We start from the raw sequence: 23,274 nt of genomic DNA on the forward strand, positions 1-23,274 counted from the left end.
CCCAGGAAGCCCTGAGGCCAGGAAATAGAGAAAGAGAAAGAAAGTGACAGAAACACCCCAAAATTGTGCTTGACCATGAAGGTCTGGTGGATCTTTGGGAAGTGACTTTGGCCAGCTTGTCAGAGTGTCTACAATATGGTTTCACCCCTCCCCTCCCTCCGCCCCGCCCCTGCCCCGCCCCCACGGTGGATGCCCAGGTCAGGCCCCCCTCTATTTAGGCTTCATCTCCACCCTGGAGTTGATGTCGTCTGCATCCAGGTCGTACTCCTCCACCTGGCCACTGGTCCACACCTTCACACGGTCCGTGAGGTCGCTGCTGCGTGGGGCCAGGATGAAGTCGTAGATCAGCACGGCCAGGGCTCCCCCAATGAACGGCCCCACCCAGAAGATCTAGAAGCAGAACAGGGCTGGTCAGTGGGCATCTGGTCTCCCCCTCCTGGAAAGCTTTCTCTTGTTTTTCCCTCCTCACAGACACCCTGGAGACATTCTACCCCACTTCTCATAGGTGTCTGGGGCAGAGGTCTGTAATGCTGAAACCCAACACAGGGACAACTAAGGGTAGAATTTTGTACACCTATAAAAAGTGATGCAAGCAGTTAACAGACTTGGTCACTAACATAAAGGTTGACGGTTCAAGTCCAACCAAAAGACGCTCAGAAGAAGACTTGATGAGCTGCTCCTAGAAAATTGGTCATTGAAAACTTTACAGAGTAAGTGCAGACTGTGACACACGTGGGTCACCAGGAGTCAAAATTCATTCAGTGGTCGTTGGAGAGGAGAAGTGGCAGGTGGAGAATGGGAGATATATGGGCTTAGGGAAGATTTTTCTGGCCTCCAAGCACATACATCAACACTTCAGAGCTGTGTTTGGTCTCTAAGACTTCTACTGTCTTAACAAGCATGCCGATGCCAGGTGTCCAAGAATTAGAAGTTTGTCCTCATGACACAGTGACCTGCCCAGTCCGCACCAGCTTTGTCTTGAGGACAGCTACTGCCTGACCCAGCTCCAGTAAGGTCACAGAGATCGTCTTGATTTTTGTTTATTTGGGTGGGGACTTAAAAAGAAAATCGCAAAAATCTCAGGAACACAACCACCATAGAGATGGTTTAGTTTTGATAAAACCATGTCTTGGAGCAGAATCATTTACAACCTGTAGAACTTTTTTTGCTCAGCGCTGAGCTTGTTTTATGACAGAGGCTCCCCGCATCCTCCCAACAGCCCCAGGTCAGCGGGGGGCCACTGCACGCTGTGTGACTCCACCTCACCCTCTTCTGAAGCCTCAGTTTCCTCATCTGCACAACAGTGACAACACCTCTGCCCAGCTGTCACCTGAGCCCCAGCAGTGGGGAAGGGCAGCTCAGGGGTCATCGGTCATGTTGATCACACAGCAAAACATCTCCCACCCCCTTCCACGGCACAGGCCCCAGGCCACCTACCCAGTGGTCAGAGAAGTTGTTGGTGATCACTGCAGAGCCGAAGGACCGAGCGGGGTTAATGCCACAGCCAGTGTAGTCGATCTGTGAGGACAGAGGAGAGAGGAAAAGAGAGGGAGAGAGGTCGAGAGAAACGGGGCAGGGTGGGGATGAGGGGAAATGACATCAAAAGAAGGGTTAGAGGCAGTGAGACAGAGACGAAGAGAAAGCAAGACGAGGAAAATGGAGAGGGAGAGGGATAGAAAACAGAAAGGTGAAGTCATGATAGAGAACGGCAGGGGGAGAAAAAGAAGACAGGAGGGGGAAAAAACCCAAAACACAGTGAGTAGAGACAGCAAGGGATGACCAGACCCAGAGAGAGGGGGACACAAGGGCTCTGAGTCTCCCCTTCCTGGCCACCAGCCTGCTCCCCCAGCCTCGAGGAGCTGACCTGTCATACATGAACCATGTTGGGGGTCTCATGCTCTGCCCACACTGAGTCCTCCCCATCAGTCTCCTGAGCTGTTCTGGCACCCCGACTCCCACCTGAGGAGGCCTCCCACTTACCGCCAGCAAGTGTCCCAGGGCCACAGAAAAGCCGATGGCCAGCGGGCCCGAGCCTCCCAGGTCGCGGCGTCTGCGGTCGGTGGTGGCCAGCACACACAGCACCAGCTGCAGGGTGCCGATGATCTCGATGCCCAGGCCCTGGCCCGCGTTCACTCCAGAGGCCAGCTGCAGAGAGCAGAGGACAACAGGCCTGTGAGCAAGGAAGATGGCACCTCAAAGACCTTCACAGCACCCCTTACCGCCCAGAAGGGGCAAGTCCTGCGCAAAACTATAAAACTCAGTGTCTTCCTGCCAGACCAGCTCACAGCTGACCACCTGCCCAGCAGGGTTCTGAGGCTATATCACTTGGGAGAGGATTCCCCATCTTTCTCAGACCAAATGGTGGGTTTGATTAACATCCCAACTCCCTACAGATCACACCACCAGGGCTCCTCGTTCTGTGCAAGCTGCTTAAACAGCAGCCTGGGTCTGTAATGCAAGCCCTCTTCCCTCTCCCCACCAGTAGTTGAGCTCAGTCCCTAATCCTGCCAAGGCCCTATCCCATTGGCCCAGAGGTCAGAGAGGTCTGGGGTATACACTGTAGGAAGTTCCCATCTAGGTCAAGGTGCCCTGAGTATAACCAAGGTAATGGGGAAGGGGGTGAAGTGAAGCCCAGGCATGGGGTGTGAGAGTGGGTAGCAAATGGGGAGAGGGGTTCTACCGTTTTACACTCTCAAGTAGAGCACATTGTATCACATCCTCTGCTGCAACTGGAAATCCTAGAGCCCAGAGCTCCTTCAGCTAGGCATTTCCCAGCTCCCTGTCCTTCCCACTGCCTGCTCCCTGGCTGCCTCTACTCTCTGACTCTACTACCCTCTCTGTCTCTGTCTCTATCTCTGTCTCTCACTCTCTCTCCAGGTGGCTGACTCTAGCCCCTCCATCCCTCCATCCCTCCCTCCCTCCTTTGCCCTGGTCACATAGCCCCACCGTCACCACCGTCTGGCTACCACTCACTCCTAGGTCACTTTTAGAAAGATGACTCATGGAAAAAGAAGGGAGTGGGAGCTGAAATGAGGTCACTGAGCCGTCCCCCTGTGCCACCCCAGGACCCTCCTAGGGAGCCCTGCACAGCCCCATGTGCACCCACCAGGGCAGCTGGTCCAAGCTGGCAAAGTCCCACTTGCCAAGATGCCTGAACGTGGCTGCTCTCTCCAGTCGGGGCTGCTATCACAAAACAGCCCAGACCGGCAGCTTTCCCGCCTCCCACCCAGAGGACACTTGGGTGCTCCAAGGCCGGGGGCAAAATCCAAAGTGGGGGCTGCCTCCACCCAATCAGTGTTCCTGGCCTCACCCTGAGGCCATCTTACAGAACAATTCTCTTCCCGTCTTTGTCTGGGCCCTAGACTGCTGGGAGAATGACTCATGTCCCTCCCTACCCCTCCTGGTGGACCCTAGAGCTGTAGCCCTCAAGCCAGCCAGCCCCCAGTCGGAGATTTTCTTCTCACCCCAAAGCTGGGTAAGTGGAGGCAGGAACCCAGAGTTCAGGTTCTGAGTTCCACTTACAGCCTTTGTTGTCAGAGACAAATATTTTCCACTTTGGGGTCTTCAGTTTTGCAATCTGAAAAAATTAATCCACTTTTATGTTCACACTGCAGAGTGGTGGGGGAATTGGAAGATCTGAGAGATTTCTTGGGCGTCCAACACAATCCCAGAATTTGGGACAGGTAGAGGGGAAGGCCAGAACAAGATGTGCTGGGGACAGTGGTAGGAGTGAGGGAGACTGGACCCTCTAAGAGAAGTTCTGTAGTCGGGACAGTTCCATGGAGATGAGGTAGTAACTGGGGTCCTGTCCTAGTGTCCCCACTCCTATCACCTGTGCATCTGATCGCTAGGGAAGCTCAGGGCCCCCCTCCCCCACCGCTCTATCTTCAGGGTTGGCCTAATTGCAGGCTGGCAGCAGTCCCAAACCCAACCCTTCCCAGATGGTTAATGGAATAAATGGGAAGCCCTAAGCCAGCCTTGGACTCCCCACCCACTTTGCCTCTCACTATTGTGGTAACTGTAATCACTTCAAGTTCCCTCCACGAAGGACTAAGAGACCAAATTCCCACCCAGAGGCACAGCTTTCCACATAAAATGAGCAGAACTGAGAAGTCTTGGTTCCAGGCTCAGAGCCCAGGGAAGTGGAGGAGGGATTGGCCCCTTGTCTGGGAGCTCCAGAGGCATCCTCTTTCTGACTGCCCAGAGTGTGTAGCTCCAAGCCATGTGGTTGTTAATCATCTTCTCCATCCAACCCCACCCTCAGGAAGCCTTCCCTGATTGCTTCACCATCTCCTGCCTCTCCTTCCAGTACCTATACACTCACAATTTCCTCCCTCGCAATTTATTGCCTCTGAAAACCGTCTCAAGGATCAGATTTGAGTTGGTTTGACTCAACAATTACCTAAATAGAGTCAATCCAAGTTGTGGTTACTTGTTACTGGGAGAAAATAAAACAAAAAAACCTCTCTGTTTTAAAGTTGTTTTGTATGTCCTAGATCTTCTATTTCATGATAAAATGGAAGAGTGAAAATCCACACAGCTAGTCTGAAGCAATAGAAACCGCTGGTTCCTCTGGCAGGGAAGTTATCATCCTGCCCTGTATGCAGGTGCCCTGGATGGGAACAGACACCATCACTATGCCCCAGCCCAGTGCTCCCAGGAGAGGCTCAGCTATGTCATCACACAGAGTGGCCGAGGAGGTTGTGTTTCCAGAAGTCTCCCTCTCTCTACAGAGAAACACTGACACAGATCTGGAGGACTTAATACCAATTTCCAGTCATTCCAGGATCCCAACATCCTTCTCCCCCAGGTCAGTTGGTAGAAGGTAGCTCTGTGCCTGTCAGTGTGTCCCAAGGCTCCAGAACAGACCTGTCCCAGCAACAGGCCCCCCAAACCTCCCAGCAGGCCAAGCAAGTGGCTTCCTGTGCCCAGAAGCCCTTGGCTTGGCCTGGGTACACTGGTGCTCCACCCTCCAGAACCCCGCCTGGCTGAGACTCTGACAGGTTGCTCTCTAGGAAAAGGGGACTGGAAACTGGGCCTGCCCCAGCAGCTCTCCTTCCTCCAGGACCCGGCACTGGGCGATGGGAAGCTCGGGAGGTGGACCACTCCACGTGTAGGTAACTCCCAGTGCGTGTTCTGAGTGTCCACAGCTTTGCATGTCTGGTGTATCTGAGCATAACCACATAGACCCAGGTGTGCGTCTCTTGTTCCTCCTAAATATAGATTAAGAGGATTCCAAAAATTCAAAACTCATTGCTATGGAGTCTGAACTGAATCACAGCTGATTCTCCAAGCAGGCTTCTCAGGTCGGAAATCACACAGGAAGAAGCTGTTCAGCTATTTCCTGCAGAACAGCTGGTGGACTGGCCCAGCAGAGAGGTGCCTTTGAGTAATCGGTGCAACTCCCTACAGACTACATCACCAGAGCTCCCTTTTACGAGGCCTATTAAACAATAAATAAATGAAAAATCTACTAAAGAGCTATAAAAATTCTCAGCACTGAACAATATATCCTAATAATATCACAGATGTTGACAGGCATTTGAGAATTTGGTCAATCCACTCCCAAGTGGAAGATTTTAAATGACCGTCTCTCAGAAACCAGTAGAACGAAACAGTGAAAAATCTTTGTATGAATACAGAAGTGGAAGGATATAAATCACATAATGAATAGGCTTTATATAAGGAAACTATTTAAAAATATGCATCCACAAATTAGAAATTTTACATTTCTTTTGAGGAGCAGTCACATAAACTAATCCTGCACTGGAAAACAAAAACACCTCAACTAGCTGTGAAAAGCATGAGTCATTGTTTCTTACCAAAGTGAACTCTGTGTGGTATCTCAGGGGGTCTCTATGAGTTGTGTCAGAGGTGAGGGGATCTCTGTATAAAGTCAGGGCTCTCTGTGTGGTATCTCAGGGGGTCTCTGTGAGTCATGTCAGAGGTTAGGGGATCTCTGTATAAAGGCAGGGGTCTCTGTGTGGTATGTCAGGGGTCTCTGTGTGGCATGTCAGGGATCTCTGGGTAGTATGTCAAGGGGTTCTATGAGCTGTGTCAGGTGTCTCTATGTGGTACATCAGGGGGTTTCTATGGTAGTTTTCTGTGTAGTACATTAGGGGCCTCTTTGTGGAATGTCAGGGGTCTCTATGATGTCACGGTTCTCTATGTGGTATGTCAGGAGGTCTCTGTGGTAGATCAGGGGTCTCTGTATGGTATGTCAGGGAGTCTCTGTAGTAGATCAGGGGTCTCTGTGTAATATGTCAGGCATCTCTGTGAGGCTTGTGTCCCTGACGGCAGCAGCCATGTGTCTGATGACATCTCTGAGTGCATCAGTGTCCCTGTGGGTCACACCCCCACGCAGGTGCCTGCATTGGCTGGAGGGAGAAAGGGGAGAAAGACATGCCCTGAGCAAGAGAGCAGTGGGTCTCAAAGGGTCCTTTATTTACTCCTAGAAGCCATCTCATCTTCCTGAAATGAAACAATACACAAAGCACGGGCTTCCTTCTTCCCTCTCCCTCTTTTCCTTAGTGCCGGACAGCCCCATCTCCCCACCTCAGAGAGGAAGAGTTTCTGTTGGGGCCGTGCCCCTTAGCTATGGTGCCAGCACTGAGCATGACCACAGGCCTTGAGAATGTGCTCCGTGTCCCCACGTGTACCTCGTGTACATGTATGTGGCATGTGTGTGGGAGTACATGCATATACACATGCATTGTGAGTGTATGCATTTTAGAGCAACAGAAAGGGGAGGGGGGAGGCTGGACTATGAAGCTCTGGGCAACCTCACACAGATCTCCCCTCCCTTGCAGGCCTCAGTTTCCCAGTGGCTCCGAGCCAGAGATGATAGGCTCCCACCTACAAGGACTGTGGCCACCCTCCAGACAAGGCTCTGGAAACCAGATCCCAGAGATCCCATGGGCTCAGCTGAACATGGCACAAGGTGCATGATCGGGACCTCCTGCCACCCAGCAGCACCCACATAAGCAGACACCTCAGAGCTTCAACCACACAGGCTCAGCTTGCACACCCTTATTGACTGGGAGCTCACTGGCCCAGTGGCGGCCAACATCCTCCAGGCACAAGTGTAAACCTGCCTCTTTCAAGCACTGGAAGAACTGGGGAGGGGGTCGAGGGGATCCTCTCTGCCATCCTGAACTGAGATCTTCAGCCTTATCCTGTACCCTGGACACCTCATGGGTACTGTGCAGGGCCTGCTGTGATCCCCAAGGGAAGTCCTTCCTGAGGACCCTGGATGTCCCCAGGCCTCGTGGACATTTCTTTGTCCATGTTGTCAACAAGGTGGAAGGAGACGTGTGGTTTCCAAGTCCAGCCATTTGGAAGAACTCAGATTTGGGTTCTTTCAAATTGGCCTTGGGGAGGCAGGAAATGAAGGCATTCTTAGCCAGGAAAGGTTTCCTCAGCTTAGTAGAAAGGAATTGTGCTGCCAATGCAACGTTTCACTGTTCGAATCAACCAGCTGCTCCCTGGGAGAAAGATGAGCAATCTTCTCTGGTGAGAAATCTGCTGGGAGGCCAGCTATGGGTCCGATCTAATTCGATGGTACACAGCAACAGTGACATTATCTAGGGGTGCAGGGGTCCTGCCAGACATAGAGGGAGTTCTGGGAGGCTGACTCTGCTGTGTGGGGCCCTCGAGAAATAAGGAGCACTGCTGGAATCTGATGATCCAATTAAACCAGCCAAATGGTTTAACCAGCAAAGCTGCCTGGAGTGAAAAGGGGATGTTGAGGTGTGGGGTGGGGGAGGTGGGGGAGGGCACACAAGGCTATGGGGTAGGCTAAGTCCCCTTAGACTGGCAGACCCCAGGGGGTCATGTTCCCTCTCAGAGGGAATCACCCTATAGACAAAGCTTTCTCTAGAGGGTCCTCCCTGGGGCCAGCTGTCAGGTGGGCACCCCTGGGGTGGGCTGGCATTCTCCAAAACGCTCTAATGGGGAAAACAGCCTCAGAATTTTCCATCGCGAGGGAAGTCTCCACCGCAGAACTTATTATTTCTGTTGCAGAACTCCCACCTCTTTCTGAGGCCTCCCCCTCATCTGGTTCTGGCTGGAAATGGTAATTATATGTCCCAGATGTGGCACCACCAGCCAGCCCCCAGAGCCTCCCTCAGCGGGCCAGGCTGGCCAGAGACACTGGAAAACTCTGGCTTCCCCTACCTCAGCTCAGCCTTCAGATCTGGGAGAGGAAGGAGGACCCTCAGCCAGGTGGGAAGCAGTAATGTGGGGGTGGAGGGGGTGCTGGGCACAGCGGCTAGGGATACTGAGGCATGGCCCTGGTGCAACCAGTAGACACACACCACAGGCATTCAGGCCCAGAATTAGTAGGACAATTGATGACCATCTCCAGACAGCATAAGTTTGCCTTGTGCCTGAGCCCCCAGGGACACAAATCACAGCTCTGGGGCAGCCGGGGGATGCAGACTCCTCGATGACTCAGAGAGACAGTGGCCTGAATCCCGAGGCCTCACCCCTCTGCAACCCCATTTCCCACCACAGCCCCACCCGACCTCAAACAGCTGCACCCAACAGCACTCAGGTCACTGCCCCCTGGCTCACAGGGACCCTGCCCTCACCACACGCTGGCTCACTGAGCATCTATCTCCTCCTTGGATCCTCCCTGACTTGCCTCATCCCTCAAGTCTGGAAGGCCGGGAGCCCTCCCTCCACAGCTTATCACACCTGCCTGCTGCCTCCTATCTCGGGCAGCTGTGCTCAGGGCTTATCTTGCTCCTCGGCCGACGACCATGGGTCTTCCTAGGCAGGGAGCAGGGCTGACTCAGCCCAGAATCCGCACCCAGCGCCCTGACCAGCCCAGCTGTGCTTGCAGACAGTGTGTGTGAAGGAGATAGTCAGGAGCAGAGGAGAGAAGCTGGAACTTCAGAACCATGAGTCTTGTCCACGTCCCAAAGCCCTGAGCATCACGTTGTCTCCATGTTTCAGTGAGAACCACACATTGAGGGTCACACAAGATGTCAGTTAAGGACTGAGTGGACGTGGAGACAGGTCAGGGCATCAGCCTCTGTCTCTGAGCCCCTCACTCGTGACCAGGGATTTGACACTTCAAACCAGCCAGGAGCCTGCAGGCTAGACAGGGAGCATGGTCTCTCCAGGGCGGATCTGGAGTCCTGACTCAGTGAGGAGAAAGTTGTCCCCTCCATGCCCCCAGGGGACACCCCTTGACTCACCCCAAACACTTCCTGCCACTTCTTTCCCAAGTTTCCTTGGAAATCTCCATGCCTGTGATCTGCTCCACCCAGGTTTTAGCCAGAAGGGGTCCTGGGGCCAAAGGGACTATGGAGCCACCCCAAGGGTGTGAAGGCCAGTATGTGTCACCTGCTGGGCACAGCAGTCTCTCTTGAGCCTTTGAGGCCACCCCTCCAAGTCACTTCAAGTCCTGGGTCCAGTGTCCAACTGGTCTTTGAAGGGACTCTTTTACTGTTACTATGCCTCAAGACTTGGGCTTCTGGAATGTAACTCCTAACCTCAACCTCCCATTTCTGGATGGGGTAGGGCACAAAACATTCCCATACGGTTCAGTCCCTTTCGCTCCCAGGTAGACCGTCCTAGAAAGCGTTGCACATTCAAACATGAGTCTGCAGACAGATGAGCATGCCCAAAAGCCAGCCTTGAGTCCAGACCCCGGAGCCCCTCACTCAGCCTTAAGGTCTTCAGCTTCAGTCAGCCCAGTAAGTTAGCACTGCAGGAGTGGGGCCCAAGCGCCTGTCTCTCCAGCCCCTGCTGTAAGCTGTCCTCTCCCTTTCTCATCTACAAGGTGTAAACTGAGTATGGAAAAGAAAGCTTCAAGAAGGCATGGGGCACCAGAGCAGGGTGTGGGCAGACTAAGATGGGCACAGAAAGTGCCCCACCCTCCCGTATCTGCTGGGGAAGGAGTGCAAAGCCTTTGCCAGCAAATGCCCAATTTCTGCCACTGAGAGGGGGAAGGGAGGAAGACTGACTAGGATGCCCCCAGCTCTTTTTTGTGGGGACCTTGTCCCTACTCCTATCACATTCCACCTAGCCACACCCAGAAAGCCCTCCTTGAAATCACAGGCTCTGGCCTCACGGGAGAGACGAGGTCCAGAGTAGCCAGCCCCAGCTCTGTCCCTTCTACCCACCACGGCCACGTCTTCTTCGGGTAAAGTCTAAACTCCAGCCCTCAGAGCTAATCTTCAATCCAGGGCTGAGCAGAGGTTGACTAAACAAGGGGTCTGGGCAAGGTGTCACCAGGGCAAAGAAGTGCAAATCCTCTCTGCCATAGCCATGCCAGCTGCCCTCCTGCCAGACACCAAGGCTTCCTCCAGCAGCACAGCTGGGTCTGAATTTTGTCTGGGAAAGCAGAGGGGGGACCTCTGCTGTGAACACCCTCTGCTGGCTCCTAGGAGCCCTCGCTAGCCCCCAGGATACCCCCACAGCTGACTGCCCTGCCTGGCTCCCACTCGCCTCAGTTCTCCACATCTATCAATCTGTCTCTTTCCATCTCTCCCTCCTTATGGGGAACTGCCTACCTCTCAGGTCTCTGAGACATCTGTCAGCCTCCCCTCTGAGCCTTACTCAGCCTCTCAGGTCACATCGCCCCTGTTGTGGCCCAACCTCTGTCTGCGTTTGTGCTTGGCTGAGAGTCTGAAAAGCCAGGTCTGCGACAGGAGGCAGCCTCAGCCAGAAGCCACTTAGCTGTGTTAAGCAGCCCGGGAGGAATTCCTTTCCGTAACTGCCACCCAGTCATCAACATTTGCTTGTCATTAGTGCCCCCAGCCCAGATTGTGCAAGAAACTGGAGGAGTGGGCTTACACGGTTACACACTCATCACACGTACTTATCAGCAGCACAAGTATGTTTATGGGCGTATTTCCAGAAACATATGCAGGTGTGCACACAGGTCAGCAAACTCAGAGCCCATGCTGGAACGTGTGTGTGTGTGTGTGTGTGTGTGTGTGTGTGTGTGTGTATGCACGCACGTGCACACTTTATAGTGACCATGGACGTGGAGAAGAGTTCAGTGAGGAAGTGGGGTGTCCACAGCTCCTTGTTACCACCCCAACCCCTCCCCCACTTGTAATCCAGGAAAACTACCTCTAAGCTTCCCCAGAAAATGCTCTTATCGCTGCATCTCTTTCCTGGGATATAGAGGAGCAAGAGATCTCTTTCTCTTTGGAGGCAGTTGGTTCAGGGACCTGTGTGAGTGCCAGGCGCTGCGAGTAGCAGCTGGAGACTGTGTCACACGGAAGTCTTGTTCGCACACCCGCAGGCTGTCTGCAGCCAAGTGGGCACCTGGGTCAGGGTGACTGGGGACAGAGGCCAGAGCTTGCTCAGAGCCCGGGGCTGCAACCGGAGGGAGCTGGCAGCACAGGCAGAGCTGAGGTGGATGAGAAACTGTAGCTCAGCAGCAAGGCACAAGAAACTGTTGGCCCAAAGGTTAACTGCATCCAGGCACTAGCTGCCCCACAGGGGACATTGGTAAGACCTTTATTCCCTGAGTCTCAGCTTGCCCACTGCGCCTGGCAGAAAACAGGCTGCAGGTAAAAGCTGAGTTCCAGCTGCAACTCTGGCTAAATGCTCAGTATGACCTCTAGCAACCTCTACATGTCCCAGTTCCTCAGTGTCTCCACCTAGATAATGGGCAGGAGTAGACCAAGGCCCTCTGCGTCCAGCTCTAGAAGCCCTCAAGCCCTCGACCACCACACTTACCCCATTGCGGCCGAGAGAGTTGTTGGGCAAAGAGGAGGTGATGCCCGAGAGGATGGCGGTGGCCACGATGGCCCCGACGCACTGGGCGATGATGTACATGATGGCTCGCAGGATGCTGATCTGGCAGCTGAGCAGCAGGCCCAGCGTGACGGCCGGGTTGAGGTGCGCGCCGCTGATGTGACCCACGCTCTGGGCCAGCGTGGCGATGCTCAGCCCGAAGGCCAGCGACACCTTCACGATGTCCTGGGTCTGGCCCGTCGTGTGATTGCTCACCACCGGGTAGTTGAAGCCCAGCGCGGAACCGATGCTGATGAAGACGAAGAGGGTCATGGCCAGGAACTCGGCCATCACTGCCCTCCAGAAGAGCTTCTTCTTGAACTCGCTGGCCATGCTGGCAGTGGGGGTGGGGGCTTGGCGGACGCTGCTGCCCGGTGTGCACTGAGGACTCCCTCGGAGAGCTGAGCCACAGCCCAGGCTGGGCCTATTTATAGGGCCCTAGGGGGAGGAAAGGAGGGGGAGCACAAAGGGAGGAAGGCCGCTCCTCACTCTTGGCCCGCCCCACACCACACGGGCCTCCTGGGCGATGGATACAGACACAGCTCTGCTGTCGGTCTGCCAACTTCTCTCCCTTCCTCCTCGCCCCCTCCCTCTCTCTCCCTCCGCCCTCAGCCCTGCCCAGCCCGAGAAGGCAGGCAGGAGGCACCGCTGCTCTAATAGGCTTTGGGAAATTCCTCCAAGTGGGTCCACTCAGGGAGCTGGAGAAATCCAAATGTTCCCGCCCTGAGCACGAAACCCAGGGGGCGCCTTCCCCAAGGATAGGAGCAGGGCCTCTGGATGGGGCGGGGTGGGCGGACCAGAGGCCAGCGGGTGGACGTTGCCCTCTCAGGAGGCAGGCACATGGCGGGTTAAGCCCAGTGTCTGCAGACCTGGGAGTTAGCAAGCAGCCTGGGCCACTTACACTCAAGCCAGGCCCAGCCTGAGTTTTATCTGGGGGACATCCTGCAGCTCCTATCCGGTGGCCACAGAACAAGGTCCAAGGAGCTTGGCTGTGGACTGCCCTCTGCTCTGTGGTCCGGGAGGCCCGAGGTAGACAAGGAGACTGGGAAGCCACAGATGCAGAAGCTTCCAGATAGAGTCATGAAACCAAAGACTTCGGGGCCAGGAAAGAGATGGGGACAAGTGAAGCCTTCCTCCTCAAAGGCAGACAAGCTGGCAGAGCAGGAGGAGAGCTGGGCAGAGCAGAGTCCTCACATGGAGAAAGGAAGGGTCCAGGCAGAGAGGAGTGAAGCGGAAGAGGAGACAGGAGGAGAGAATGGGAGGGGGAGGGACAGAGAGAGAGTAAAGAGCTGAGCCACTGCCAGAGTGGAAGAGATGAGAGACACTGGGCACACAGGAGAGGAAGAGAGGACGCAAAAAGGACAGCATACAAGACCCAGGGCAAGAAGCAAGCGGCAGAGGATGTGTGATGAGAGAGCAAGCCAAGAGAGGGAGAAGAGGAGCCCAGCAGACTCTCATAGCCCACCCTGTGCCTCAGCATCCCCGACCCAGAGGTTGAACACAACCAAAGGGACTGAGAGAGAACCTGGAGCCCTGGGCCTGGAAGATGGGCAGGGAGGACCCAGCGGCTCACAGTACATCTGTGTGTCTGGGCTATGGCCAGGGGGTGGCCTGCCTGCTGGGCCCCTACATGGACTTGTTGACTGCTCCCCATTTTATAGGTAGGAAACTGAGGCCTAGTGAGGAGAAGGGCTTCTTTGAGTGTGCCAGGGGCAGAGTCCTTACCCAGCCTCCGTCATCTGCCCAGCTGCAGCACACAGCGCCCACTTTGGCTGTCAGGCGAATGGTCCAGGCCACCCTGGTATTTAGGGGTGGTGGAAGCTTCATTGCTGAGGGCAGGAGGTCGTTGGAGGAGGGGTATTGTACTCACCTAAGTTCCTGTAAGTCTAGGACAGGGCCGACCTGAGGCAGGGAGCCAGCCAGAGTTGTGAAGTTGGTTCCAGTTCAGAGTGACTAAGTTCAAGTAGGACAAAGCACCTGGTCATGTGCCAGCCTCCCAACCATTGCTGTGTTTGAGCCCAGAGACACAGACACCAGGTCAAACCATCTTGTTGACCATTTCTCACTGACCCTCTCCTGTATCAGGCACGATGACCGGAAGTAATCATGCCTTATTAGCCGTCTGCGTGACAGGCCAGCCCATTGATTCACATCCCACAACCTCCTCCACATCCTTTACACAGGCAGCCTTCCTCAGTGCTCCCCCCCCAGCAGGTCTCCCCAGTAACTGGTCTGGACATCCTGATGGCCACACTGGTCCATGGAGGGATGTTCTCCTTGCAAGACAGGGGCCTGGGGGCCACACTCACTCCTCAGAGCTGGGATTCCTTCACACTGAGGCTATAGATAAGCGTAATACTGCCCTAAGCCTACAACGAGCCCAGGAGCAAAGTTGTTCTGTACTGCAGATCTTGTCCCTCTGCCTTTGCCCCTCAGCTTCCCAGTTTCTGACAGGGGTCACCCTCTCCCTGCCTCTGCTGGGTTAAAGAGTGATTTCTGACACTAGCACGTTCTGGGACCCAGCCAAAAGGGCTCAGGGAAGATGTCAGAAAGCAAGCAAGCACCAGGCCACCAGAAGGAACCAGGTCAGAGTGGGAGACAGTACAACAGAGACAGGAACATGAGCCTGTGTGCACCTCTGTGCACCTACGTGCCTGGCAGTCCCCATGGCCGAGTCAGGGTCTGTGGCCTGTGTGCACCTGTCTGTGCTCTTGGGTCTGTGCTTAATATCCATGTGGCTGAAGTTGCATGCATGTGAGTAAGAGTCACCTGACACATACTAATAGTTATCCAATAAATACTAATGTAACATTATGATAGATGGTGAAGAGATTGAGATTGTTAACAGCTTAAATTTGCTTGGCTCCACAATCAACACTCTTGGTACCAGCAGCCAAGAAATCAAGAGATGAATTGCTTTGGGAAAGAATGCTATCAGGGACTTCTCCAGAGTACTGAAGAGCAATGATGTCAGTATGGAGAATAAGGTGCACCTGATCCAGGCCATAGTCTTGGCAATTGCTTGCTATATGTCAGAGAACTGAACAATGACTAGCAATGATAAAAGGAGAATTGATGCCTTTGAGCTGTGGTGCTGGAGTAGAGTGTTGAATATACCATGGACTGTCAGGAGAACAAACAGGTTCGTCCTAGAGAGGATGAAGCCAGGCTGTTCTTTTTAGGCACGCATTCTGAAGCTCCATCTGACATAGCTGTGGGCATGTTGCAAGGAGAGGGACATTACACTTGAAAGAGTGGAGGGACAGAAAGAAGAAGACCATTGATGAGATGAATTGATTCAGTGACTTGGGTAATGATGGTAGGTGTGTCAGAGACAGTAAAGTTGGCACAAGATAGAGCAGGTTTCAGGGCTATTGTATATAGGGTCACTATGAGTCACAAGCGACTCGACCGCACATAGCAACAACAACAACAACCACATATGACGTTCCACACTGTCTGGGCAGTAAAGGTACAACATGAGCTGGACAGACCAGTGTCTTACTCTCCCGAGCTTACATTTTTGCAGGAGAGTCCACAGGCTCTGAGTAGACCCTGTGTGGATGACCTAGCAGGTGACCAGGCAGGGCTTGTGTATGTGAGTGTGTACTTGGCCCCGCCCAGGTCACAGAAGCAGGGATAAAAGAGTCTGGGAAAATAACTTAGACAAAACATTTTTGCTCAGGCAAATTCATCATCAGGATGGTATGAGGGTCCCAAGTAAAACGTCCTCAGTTCCTTAGATGCCCTGACCCTCCTCCATGTCTACCTGGCCCCTGCCCTAAATGCCACCATCATAACACCCGTCCTTTGAACAATTATGTTGCTGTCAGCAGGAGGCGCCATCAGAATGAGACATTATCAAACAAAGTGACCTCATTCACCCCGCTATCTCCCAGGACGCAAAAGGGCTTCTGTGGCCATGGCTGTTGGTTAAGATAGGGAAAAAGAAAGGTCTCTGCACCAAAACCTAGGAACACCCAAATTTCTCCACCCCTTTCTCCTTGGTTTTCCACAAATCCAGCCAACATAGGCTTCAGCTGGCCTTCTCCACAATTCTGAAGGCTCCCATTTTAAGCGGGCTGCCAGAGAATGCCACAGCTGGGTTTTGAACTCAGGTCCACTCAGTTCCTGTGACACCCAATAGGAAAGGCTCCTGCTGGGCCTGGTTACCACAATGAACCCCTATTCTACTGTCTTAAGAACAAAAAAAGGAGGACTGGGGAGCTGGGTCCCAGGAGGATGTGAGATGGACAATGAGCAGGAGAGAGGAGGTGGTCTCCACATCCAAGCCCCCCCCCACCCCGTGTATAATACGTGAGGAGTGTGAGGGAGGGGGTGGGAAAGGAAGCACTGGGAGCATAGCAGGCCACCCTTCACCCCTCTGGGTCCAGTCAGCTCTGAATCCTGTCTCCATCAAGCACTGTGTCCTGATCCGGTGGGGCTGCCCCTTCACTCCCATCCAGAGCTGTTTCCTGACTCAGTGAGCCTGCCCCTTCACTCTCTGCTGCCATGGGCAATGGCACAGTTTTGTCCAGCCTCCAGGGCCTTCACACTTGCGCCAGGCTAAATCAGGGGAGGCCTGCCTCCTCCCTTTTCCTTTCCATATCCCTGAGAGGGGACTGGTCATTCGGGCACAGGCATGGTCTGGCCCTGTTGGCAGCAGTGGTCTACAGCAAACACTTTTCCAGATGTGCCTTATTTCTGACATGCCTGCTGAGACCTGAATTCCAGTCAGAGCTGGCTGTTCCCAGGACAATTTGGGCTCCGTCCCCTCAGGGAGCTAGCAGAAGTTCAGCTTCTGTCCAGATATGGATGGGGACTTCTGCTGCGTGGGGACAGGACACCCACAGATGCGGCCCCAACAGTCACTGTCTAACCAGAAGCTTCTGTGCAAGGCAGGGCTGAGAGGCTGCTGGAGCTGGGGAAAAGGGAAGGATCCTTCCTCTGGGGCCCAGGGGGACTTCCCACTTACTGGCCACTGGAAAACGATGACTTCACTCCCTCCTGGAGGTCCTTGAGAGGGAGTCTGAGGTGGGAGGGAAGCAGACAGCAGTCCTGTATTAGACAACCAGGCACCATCAGCTCCAGAGTAGTTTGGGTCAATTTCCCCAAATTGTTCATTGCTCAAGGGTTCCTGAAGAGAGCAGAGAGCACCAAAAGGGGGCAGGAAGACAGGACAGAGTCCTGGGCAAAAAGTGCTTGTATCAGAACATGCTCCTCCCCAGGGAAGTCCTCTGCTGCCCCTGATCAGCAGCTGAGGGTTAAGAACTACAGCCTCTGGAAAGCTCTCCACCTGGGCTCACTCCACCGCTTTCCTAGCTCTGATATAGGAACACTGACTCTCCCGTGGGACAGCCACAGACTGATTTCAGGTTTGAGTTCTTCTCTGGAGGTCACATTGAACTTAAAAGAGCAGAAGAGGGGTCTTCATGGAGATTCAGAAAGGAGACAGATGTCATCTTAGGGCTTCTCAAAGCTCTCCAATGCCTGCCCTACACAGCCCCTGCCACCACTCTGCCCAGCTCTGGACCAAGACCTTGTGTCCTTTACCTCCAGGATCACTAACTTAAATGTTGACATTTACGCTCTTCTCCCTCCAGGAAGCCCTCCCAGTTATTACAGCCTTCCCTGACCACCCCTTCCGTTAAGGCTGAGACCCAATCACCAGGCTCAGCTCTCAGTCAAGCCTGGGCTGTGTCCTCAATTGTCCTGATGAGGGATAAAACAGGTTCTTGAAGGAAACCCCAGAGGCATCACCACATGGATGCCAAGGATAAGGATGGTACAAGGTGACGTTGTCAGAGACGACACTCACATGACCATTGCAAAATGAAGTATATTCTTTTCAAAAAATATCCCTGTAATTGTTAAAACACCAAAAAAACATTTTTCATGAGGCTATTTTACATGTATCTAAAAGGCTAAACCTCTACAATAATTTACCTTTTGAACTATCAAGTGTGCTCCTATCAGAGCTGTCATTATTACTCAGTGTTAATAACATGTCTTATAATGTGTTTTTAAAAATTCTCTACTAGTTTATTTACAAAATTTTAATACATTGTTTTCAAGAACAAATTTTTTCCATTTCCCTCATCCCTCATTAAATTGTACAGCCCAATAATTAACCCGCCTCTCCCCCTGCACATCCTCATCTCTCTCCTTCCAACCTCTCCAACCCCTCTTGGATCCTTATACTCATTCTACAATAATGGTTTTATACAATATTTATACTTGTGGGACTGAGTTAGTTCACTCAGCATAATGCTCTCCAGCCCCTTCCAAATTAGGCAATAATTTGCAAAATCATTGCTCCTGCATGCTGCATAGTATTCCATTGTGTGAACGTACCATAGTTTCCTCAACCCATTCGTTTGTGCTTGGACATTTGGGCTGTTTCCATGTTCCTACGATGGTGAATAATGCTGCTATGACAAAATGTTCATAAGAGACAAACTTGGATCAAGCTTAGAAGCACTAGTCCAAGGTGTAAAGTGACTGCCAAATACAACCAGAAGTGAAAAATCTGAAGAAGATAAAATTGATGCATGGGACCTTCTAGAGATTAAATCCATGTGTGCATCAAAAACTTTTTCCAATGGGGTGAAAAGAAAACCTACAGACTGGGAACAAACATTTGGTAATACCATCTCAGACAAAGGTCTTACAACAAAAGTTTACCGAGTACTCCTGGGCCTCCACAAGAAAAAGACTGATAACCCAATTACAAAACGGGCAAAAGACAAGAAAGAATTTTCACAGAGGAAGATATTCGAATGGCAACTGTTTGAAGAAATGCTCCAAATCACTGGCAATAAAAGAAATGCAAATCAAAACCACAAGGAAGTATCATCTCACTCCAGTTACAGCAGCAAAGCTTAACAGGGCAGCGGGTTATAGATGTTGGAGAGGCGAGAAAGGAACTCTTATATATTGTTGGTGGGATTGTAAAATGGTACAACAGTTCTGGAAGGCAGTTTGGCACTTCCTCAAAAAGCTGAACATAGAAATTCCAAATAACCCAGCTATTCCACTACTTGGAATATATCCTGAGAAAATGAGAACTGATAAAGTGGCTTTGTCTATGTGTTCCATTGTCATTTCAAAGTGTTGCTGTATATAGTAGTAAATACAGTTTACTTGTCAGGTAGTAATGCCATATGCTTGGAAAGTAAAGGGTCAGACAAAGAAAGGAAGATTCTCAACGAAATGGGTTGACATGGTGACTGCAAAAGTGGCAGAAGACAGGACAGGTTTGATTTCTTATTTTTGGGTTCTTTTGAGTTGCAGATGATTTGAGTTACAGATGATTCTATGGCACCTAACAACAACAATGTCACTACTATTACCATTACAAGGAGTCCTGAGGGTATGTTGTTGTTTGTTGTTATGTGCCGTTGAGTCGTTTGCGACTCATAGCGATGCTATGTACAACAGCCCTAAACCCTGCTCTATCCTGTGTCAATCGCATTGCCTCTGACACACCCATCCCGAATACCCCAGTCACTGAATCAATCCACCTCATAGAGGGTCTTCCCCTCCTGCTCTGTCCCTCAACCCTCCCAAGCATGATGTCCCTCTCCAAGGACCCGTCCCCTCCTGGCAACATGTCCAAAGTATGTCAGACGAAGCCCCAGAATCCTTGCCTCCAAGGAGCAGCCTGGTTTAACCCTCTCCAGGGTAAATCTGTTTGTTTTCTTGGCAGTCCTTGGTACATTCAATACTCTTCTCCAGCACCACAGCTCAAAGGTGTCAATTCTCCTATCCTCCCTAGTCTTTGTCCAACTCTCTGATGCACAATAAGTGATTGCAAAAACCATGGCCTGTATCAGGCAGACCTTAGTTTCCAGAAAGACACCATTGCTCTTGAGTACTTTAGAGAGGTCCCTAACAGCAGACTTTCACATTGCAATTCGTTTTTTGATTTCCTGGCTGCTGGTGCCAAAAGTGTTGACCGTGGAGCCGAGCAAACTGAAGCTGTGAACAATCTCAATCTCTTCGCCATCCATCCTGATGCTACCAATTGGTCCAGTGGTGAGAATCTTTGTCTTCTTGACATTGAGCCTCAGTCCATACTGAAGGCTGCAGTCCCTGACCCTCTGCAGTAAGTGCATGAGGTCCTCCTCAGTTTCAGCGAGCAGGGTTGTGTCATCTGCATAACCCAGATTGTTGATAGATCGTCCACCAATCCTAACGCCACACTTCTCCTCATAGAGCCCAGCCTCTCGAATAATCTGCTCTGCATACAGGTTGAAAAGATATGGAGATAGGACACATCCCTGGTGTACACCCTTCCCAATTTCGAACCAGGCAGTGTTGCCCTGCTCTGTTCTGACGACTGCCTCTTGGTCCAAGTATAGGTTTTGCATTAGCACGATTAAATGTTCTGGAATTCCCATCCTGATGGCATAGTTCAATGTAAATTTTGATGTTAAACCTAAAGGTCAGGGAGCTCTGGTGGCCTAGTGGCAAGAAGCTGTACTTCAATCCCAAAGGCACATGGTTTGAGGCTACAACCAGCTCCATGGGAGGACAGACAATCTCCTGTGTGATTAACTGTCTCTGAAAACCCACCTGAGGGTCAGTTCTGGGTTGGTTCTGACTTCACAGTATTTAACAAAGACAATGTCACTACTATTGCTATTACAAGGAGTTCTGATGGCATAGTACAATGTAAATTTCAATGTTAACCTAAAGATCAGGGAGTTCTGGTGGCCTGGTGGCAAGAAGCTATGCTGCAATCCTTAAGACACGTGCTTCAAGACCACCACGTGCTCCACGGCAAAAGGATGGACAATCTTCTCTTGTGCAATTAACTGTGTCTGAAAACCTACCGGAGGGTCAGCTATCGGTCGGTTCTGACTTCACAGTATATAACAACAACAAGCCTAAAGGTCAATGGATCCAATCCACCAGCTGCTCCAAAGGAGATTTACAGCTTAGCTTCAGAAACCCGATGGAGAATTTGCATAAGTCTGAGTAGATTCCATGACAGGGAGTGTGGTTTTTTTGTTATCGTCATTGCATTCAGTGATGCACAGGAATTATGGTTTACAAGCAAAATTAGCAGCAAAGATTCTGTACAGTTGGTATGGGAAGATTTCCATGGAGGACTGACACAGGAATTACCACACTGGGTGACATCAGCCCTGGTGATGACACTGGCTGGTCCCTGGGTCTCCTTGTTCCTTCTCCACAGAGACCCCAAGGAGAGCAGGGCTTGGGACTGGGCAAGGGGACATGGGAGATGCATCTGCCCTCCTGAGGGACAGGACTCTCAACCCTCAAAGGATATGAGCTCCTCCTGTTGAACAGAGGACTCCTGGCCATGTAGGCGTCACATGATCCCCCTCAAATTAAAACCGGATTTCGTGGGCCACCAGTGATTCACCAGAGGTGGAACAGTTTAGCAATTTTCTAGGCTCCTGCCTCCCGCCCACTTCTCCTCTCCTTGCCCCCAGCCCACCCCGCGCAGCCCTGCCGGCCTCTCTCACTTCCCTACCAGCAAGAGCAAGGCAGTTGTTCTTGGGGTAGCCAGGGGGACCCCACATCTATTTCTGGAAAGCCAGGATTTCTGTTTTGATGATTTAACATTGACTTTCTAGCAACAGAAAGAATTGATGCCATCAAGGGAGGAGCCACAATAAACAGGATGGAAAAAAGTTGCAGTCAGCCCACCAGGATTTACGAGGGTGTGAGGAGACTGGGTGGTGCAAGTGGTTTGCAGCAGGCTGCTGACTTCCAAGGCTCATGCTTGGACCCACCCAGTGGTTCTGTGTAACACAGCCTGGTGGTCAGATTCCTCGGATGACAATCAAGAAAACTCTGAGGGACCGGGCCTGTCACACACGAGGCGTCATCATGCATGGGGCCTTCTGCGTCGGGATGGATCTGACGGCAAGGACTTTGGTTTAACATCCCACACCCTTAGACCAGACAGGTAGTCAGGATGGGCTCCCAGGCCCAAACATGGGTGCCGGAGAAGGCAGGCCTGCCGCCACCCAACCCTGCTGGGGATGAAAAAGGTGTTTGCTGGGGGGAGGGGGAGAAGAAACCCCTGCTGCACTAGGAGGGCAGCATCTCGCCTTCCAGAAAGTGCTCTGATGCCTTTGGTCTTCTCTGGGGCTGCCACACCCAGCCCTGGGGGAGGACAGGACAGGACCGGGGCTCAGTGACTCTGCAGGGGGGGAAAGAAAATCAGAGTGTGTTTCTCAGCAATCTCCTCCCCTACAATTTACAGCTCAGAACCTCAATAGAGGGCCAGCTATGAGTCTGTTCTCACCCCTCAGCAACGAGTTTGAGGCTCTTTGACGAAAAACCACTCTACCTTTCCTGTCCTCCAGGTTGGCCTCTGCGGCAGCCTCTCTCTTGCCCTCTACAGTCTCCTATCTTTACTTTATTAGATTATGAAGCCTCAGGATTGGAAAAAGGGTCAGATAAGTATTGGCTCTTATGCTCTCATTTTACAGATGAGGAAACCAAGGTTCAGTGAAGAGATGTGGCTTAGACACACACACGTGTACACACAAATATGCATGTGCATGTGCTCACACTCAAATGTGTACACACACACGCAAACACACACAAAACAAAGAAATATATTGTAGTTATTAATCCTCAGCCTCTGAAACGTCTCTCCTGGCCTCTGCTGCTTGTAGCCACTGAACCTCTCTGTCCTGTCCTCTGTCCCCTTACTATGGGACTGCATGTCAATGGTGCACGGAGAAGCCTGGAAAAGATGTAGAAAGTGTTTCTACAACTGTCTCACTCGGTGATCCCTCTCTCAGGAAGGCTCTGTTACTACATGTGTCCTTGTTTCTCTGCCTCTCCAGAAGGTGCCTGTCACCCTGTAAAGGCTTAGGGGCTAGATCTGAATTAGATCTCTGCTCACAGTCAGTTTGTTGTTGTTGTTATGTGCTGTCAAATTGCCTGCAACTCATAACGACCCTATGTGTAACAGCTCTGAATTCGACCCTATCCTGAACCAGTCTCAGTGATTCTAATACACCTGCCCCCATTGCCCCAGTAACTGTAACAATCCATCTCATCCAGGGTCTTCCTCTCCTGTGCTGTCCCTCCACCCTTCTGAGCCCAATGTCCTTCTCCAAGGATTGGTTCCTCCTGGCTACATGCTCAAAGTATGTGAGACCTTCAAAATCTTAGCTTCCAAAGAGAAACGTGGTTTCACCTTCTTCAAGACAGACTTATTTGTTTTCTTGGTGGTCCATGGTATGCTCAGGACTCTTCTCCAGCACCACAACTCAAAGGCATCCATAAATTCTTCTTCTATACTCCTTATTCATTGTCTACCTCTCTGATGCATAACAAGTAACTGTGAAGTTCATGGACTAGATCAGGCACACCTTGGTCTCTCAACTGACCTCATTGCTTCTCAGTACTCTGGAAAGGTCCCTGACAGCCGATTTAACTGATGAAATTTGTCTTTTGATCATGAATCTCTGGAAGGGGAAGTGTCTTTCATTTGCACCTTTAACGAAAGTGTTTATCTGT

General features: G+C 51.9%; 1 protein-coding gene across 4 annotated transcripts; it reads right to left on the minus strand.

Moving 5' to 3' along the window:
• Nucleotides 1-210: 210 nt before the first annotated feature.
• Nucleotides 211-12,157, minus strand: AQP1 (aquaporin 1 (Colton blood group)). Of its 4 annotated transcripts, none has more exons than XM_006902792.1 (5): nt 12,006-12,093; nt 11,704-11,807; nt 1,981-2,145; nt 1,438-1,518; nt 211-390 (listed from the first exon to the last, which is right to left on the minus strand). In XM_006902792.1, exons 1-5 carry the CDS (start codon nt 12,091-12,093, stop codon nt 211-213), a joined length of 618 nt encoding a protein of 205 aa, XP_006902854.1. The 4 variants fall into 4 exon arrangements, with proteins under 4 accessions (XP_006902854.1, XP_006902852.1, XP_006902853.1 ...); XM_006902790.1 differs by having other exon boundaries at nt 11,704-11,911; nt 11,999-12,093; XM_006902791.1 differs by having other exon boundaries at nt 11,704-11,827; nt 11,969-12,093.
• Nucleotides 12,158-23,274: the final 11,117 nt, after the last annotated feature.

The sequence above is a fragment of the Elephantulus edwardii genome, unplaced genomic scaffold (genome assembly GCF_000299155.1).
Source record: "Elephantulus edwardii isolate Elephantulus edwardi_28Jun2011 unplaced genomic scaffold, EleEdw1.0 scaffold00452, whole genome shotgun sequence".
In the NCBI taxonomy this organism is placed as follows: Eukaryota; Metazoa; Chordata; class Mammalia; order Macroscelidea; family Macroscelididae; genus Elephantulus; species Elephantulus edwardii.

Excerpts from the sequence above, each read along its gene's own strand:
- AQP1 (XM_006902789.1), bottom strand. The coding sequence starts at position 12,093 with ATGGCCAGCGAGTTCAAGAAGAAGCTCTTCTGGAGGGCAGTGATGGCC. Across the intron at positions 1,519-1,980 it reads CCCTGGGACACTTGCTGGCG|ATCGACTACACTGGCTGTGG; the intron begins GTAAGTGGGAGG and ends CTGTCCTCACAG. Across the intron at positions 391-1,437 it reads ACAACTTCTCTGACCACTGG|ATCTTCTGGGTGGGGCCGTT; the intron begins GTAGGTGGCCTG and ends TTCTGCTTCTAG.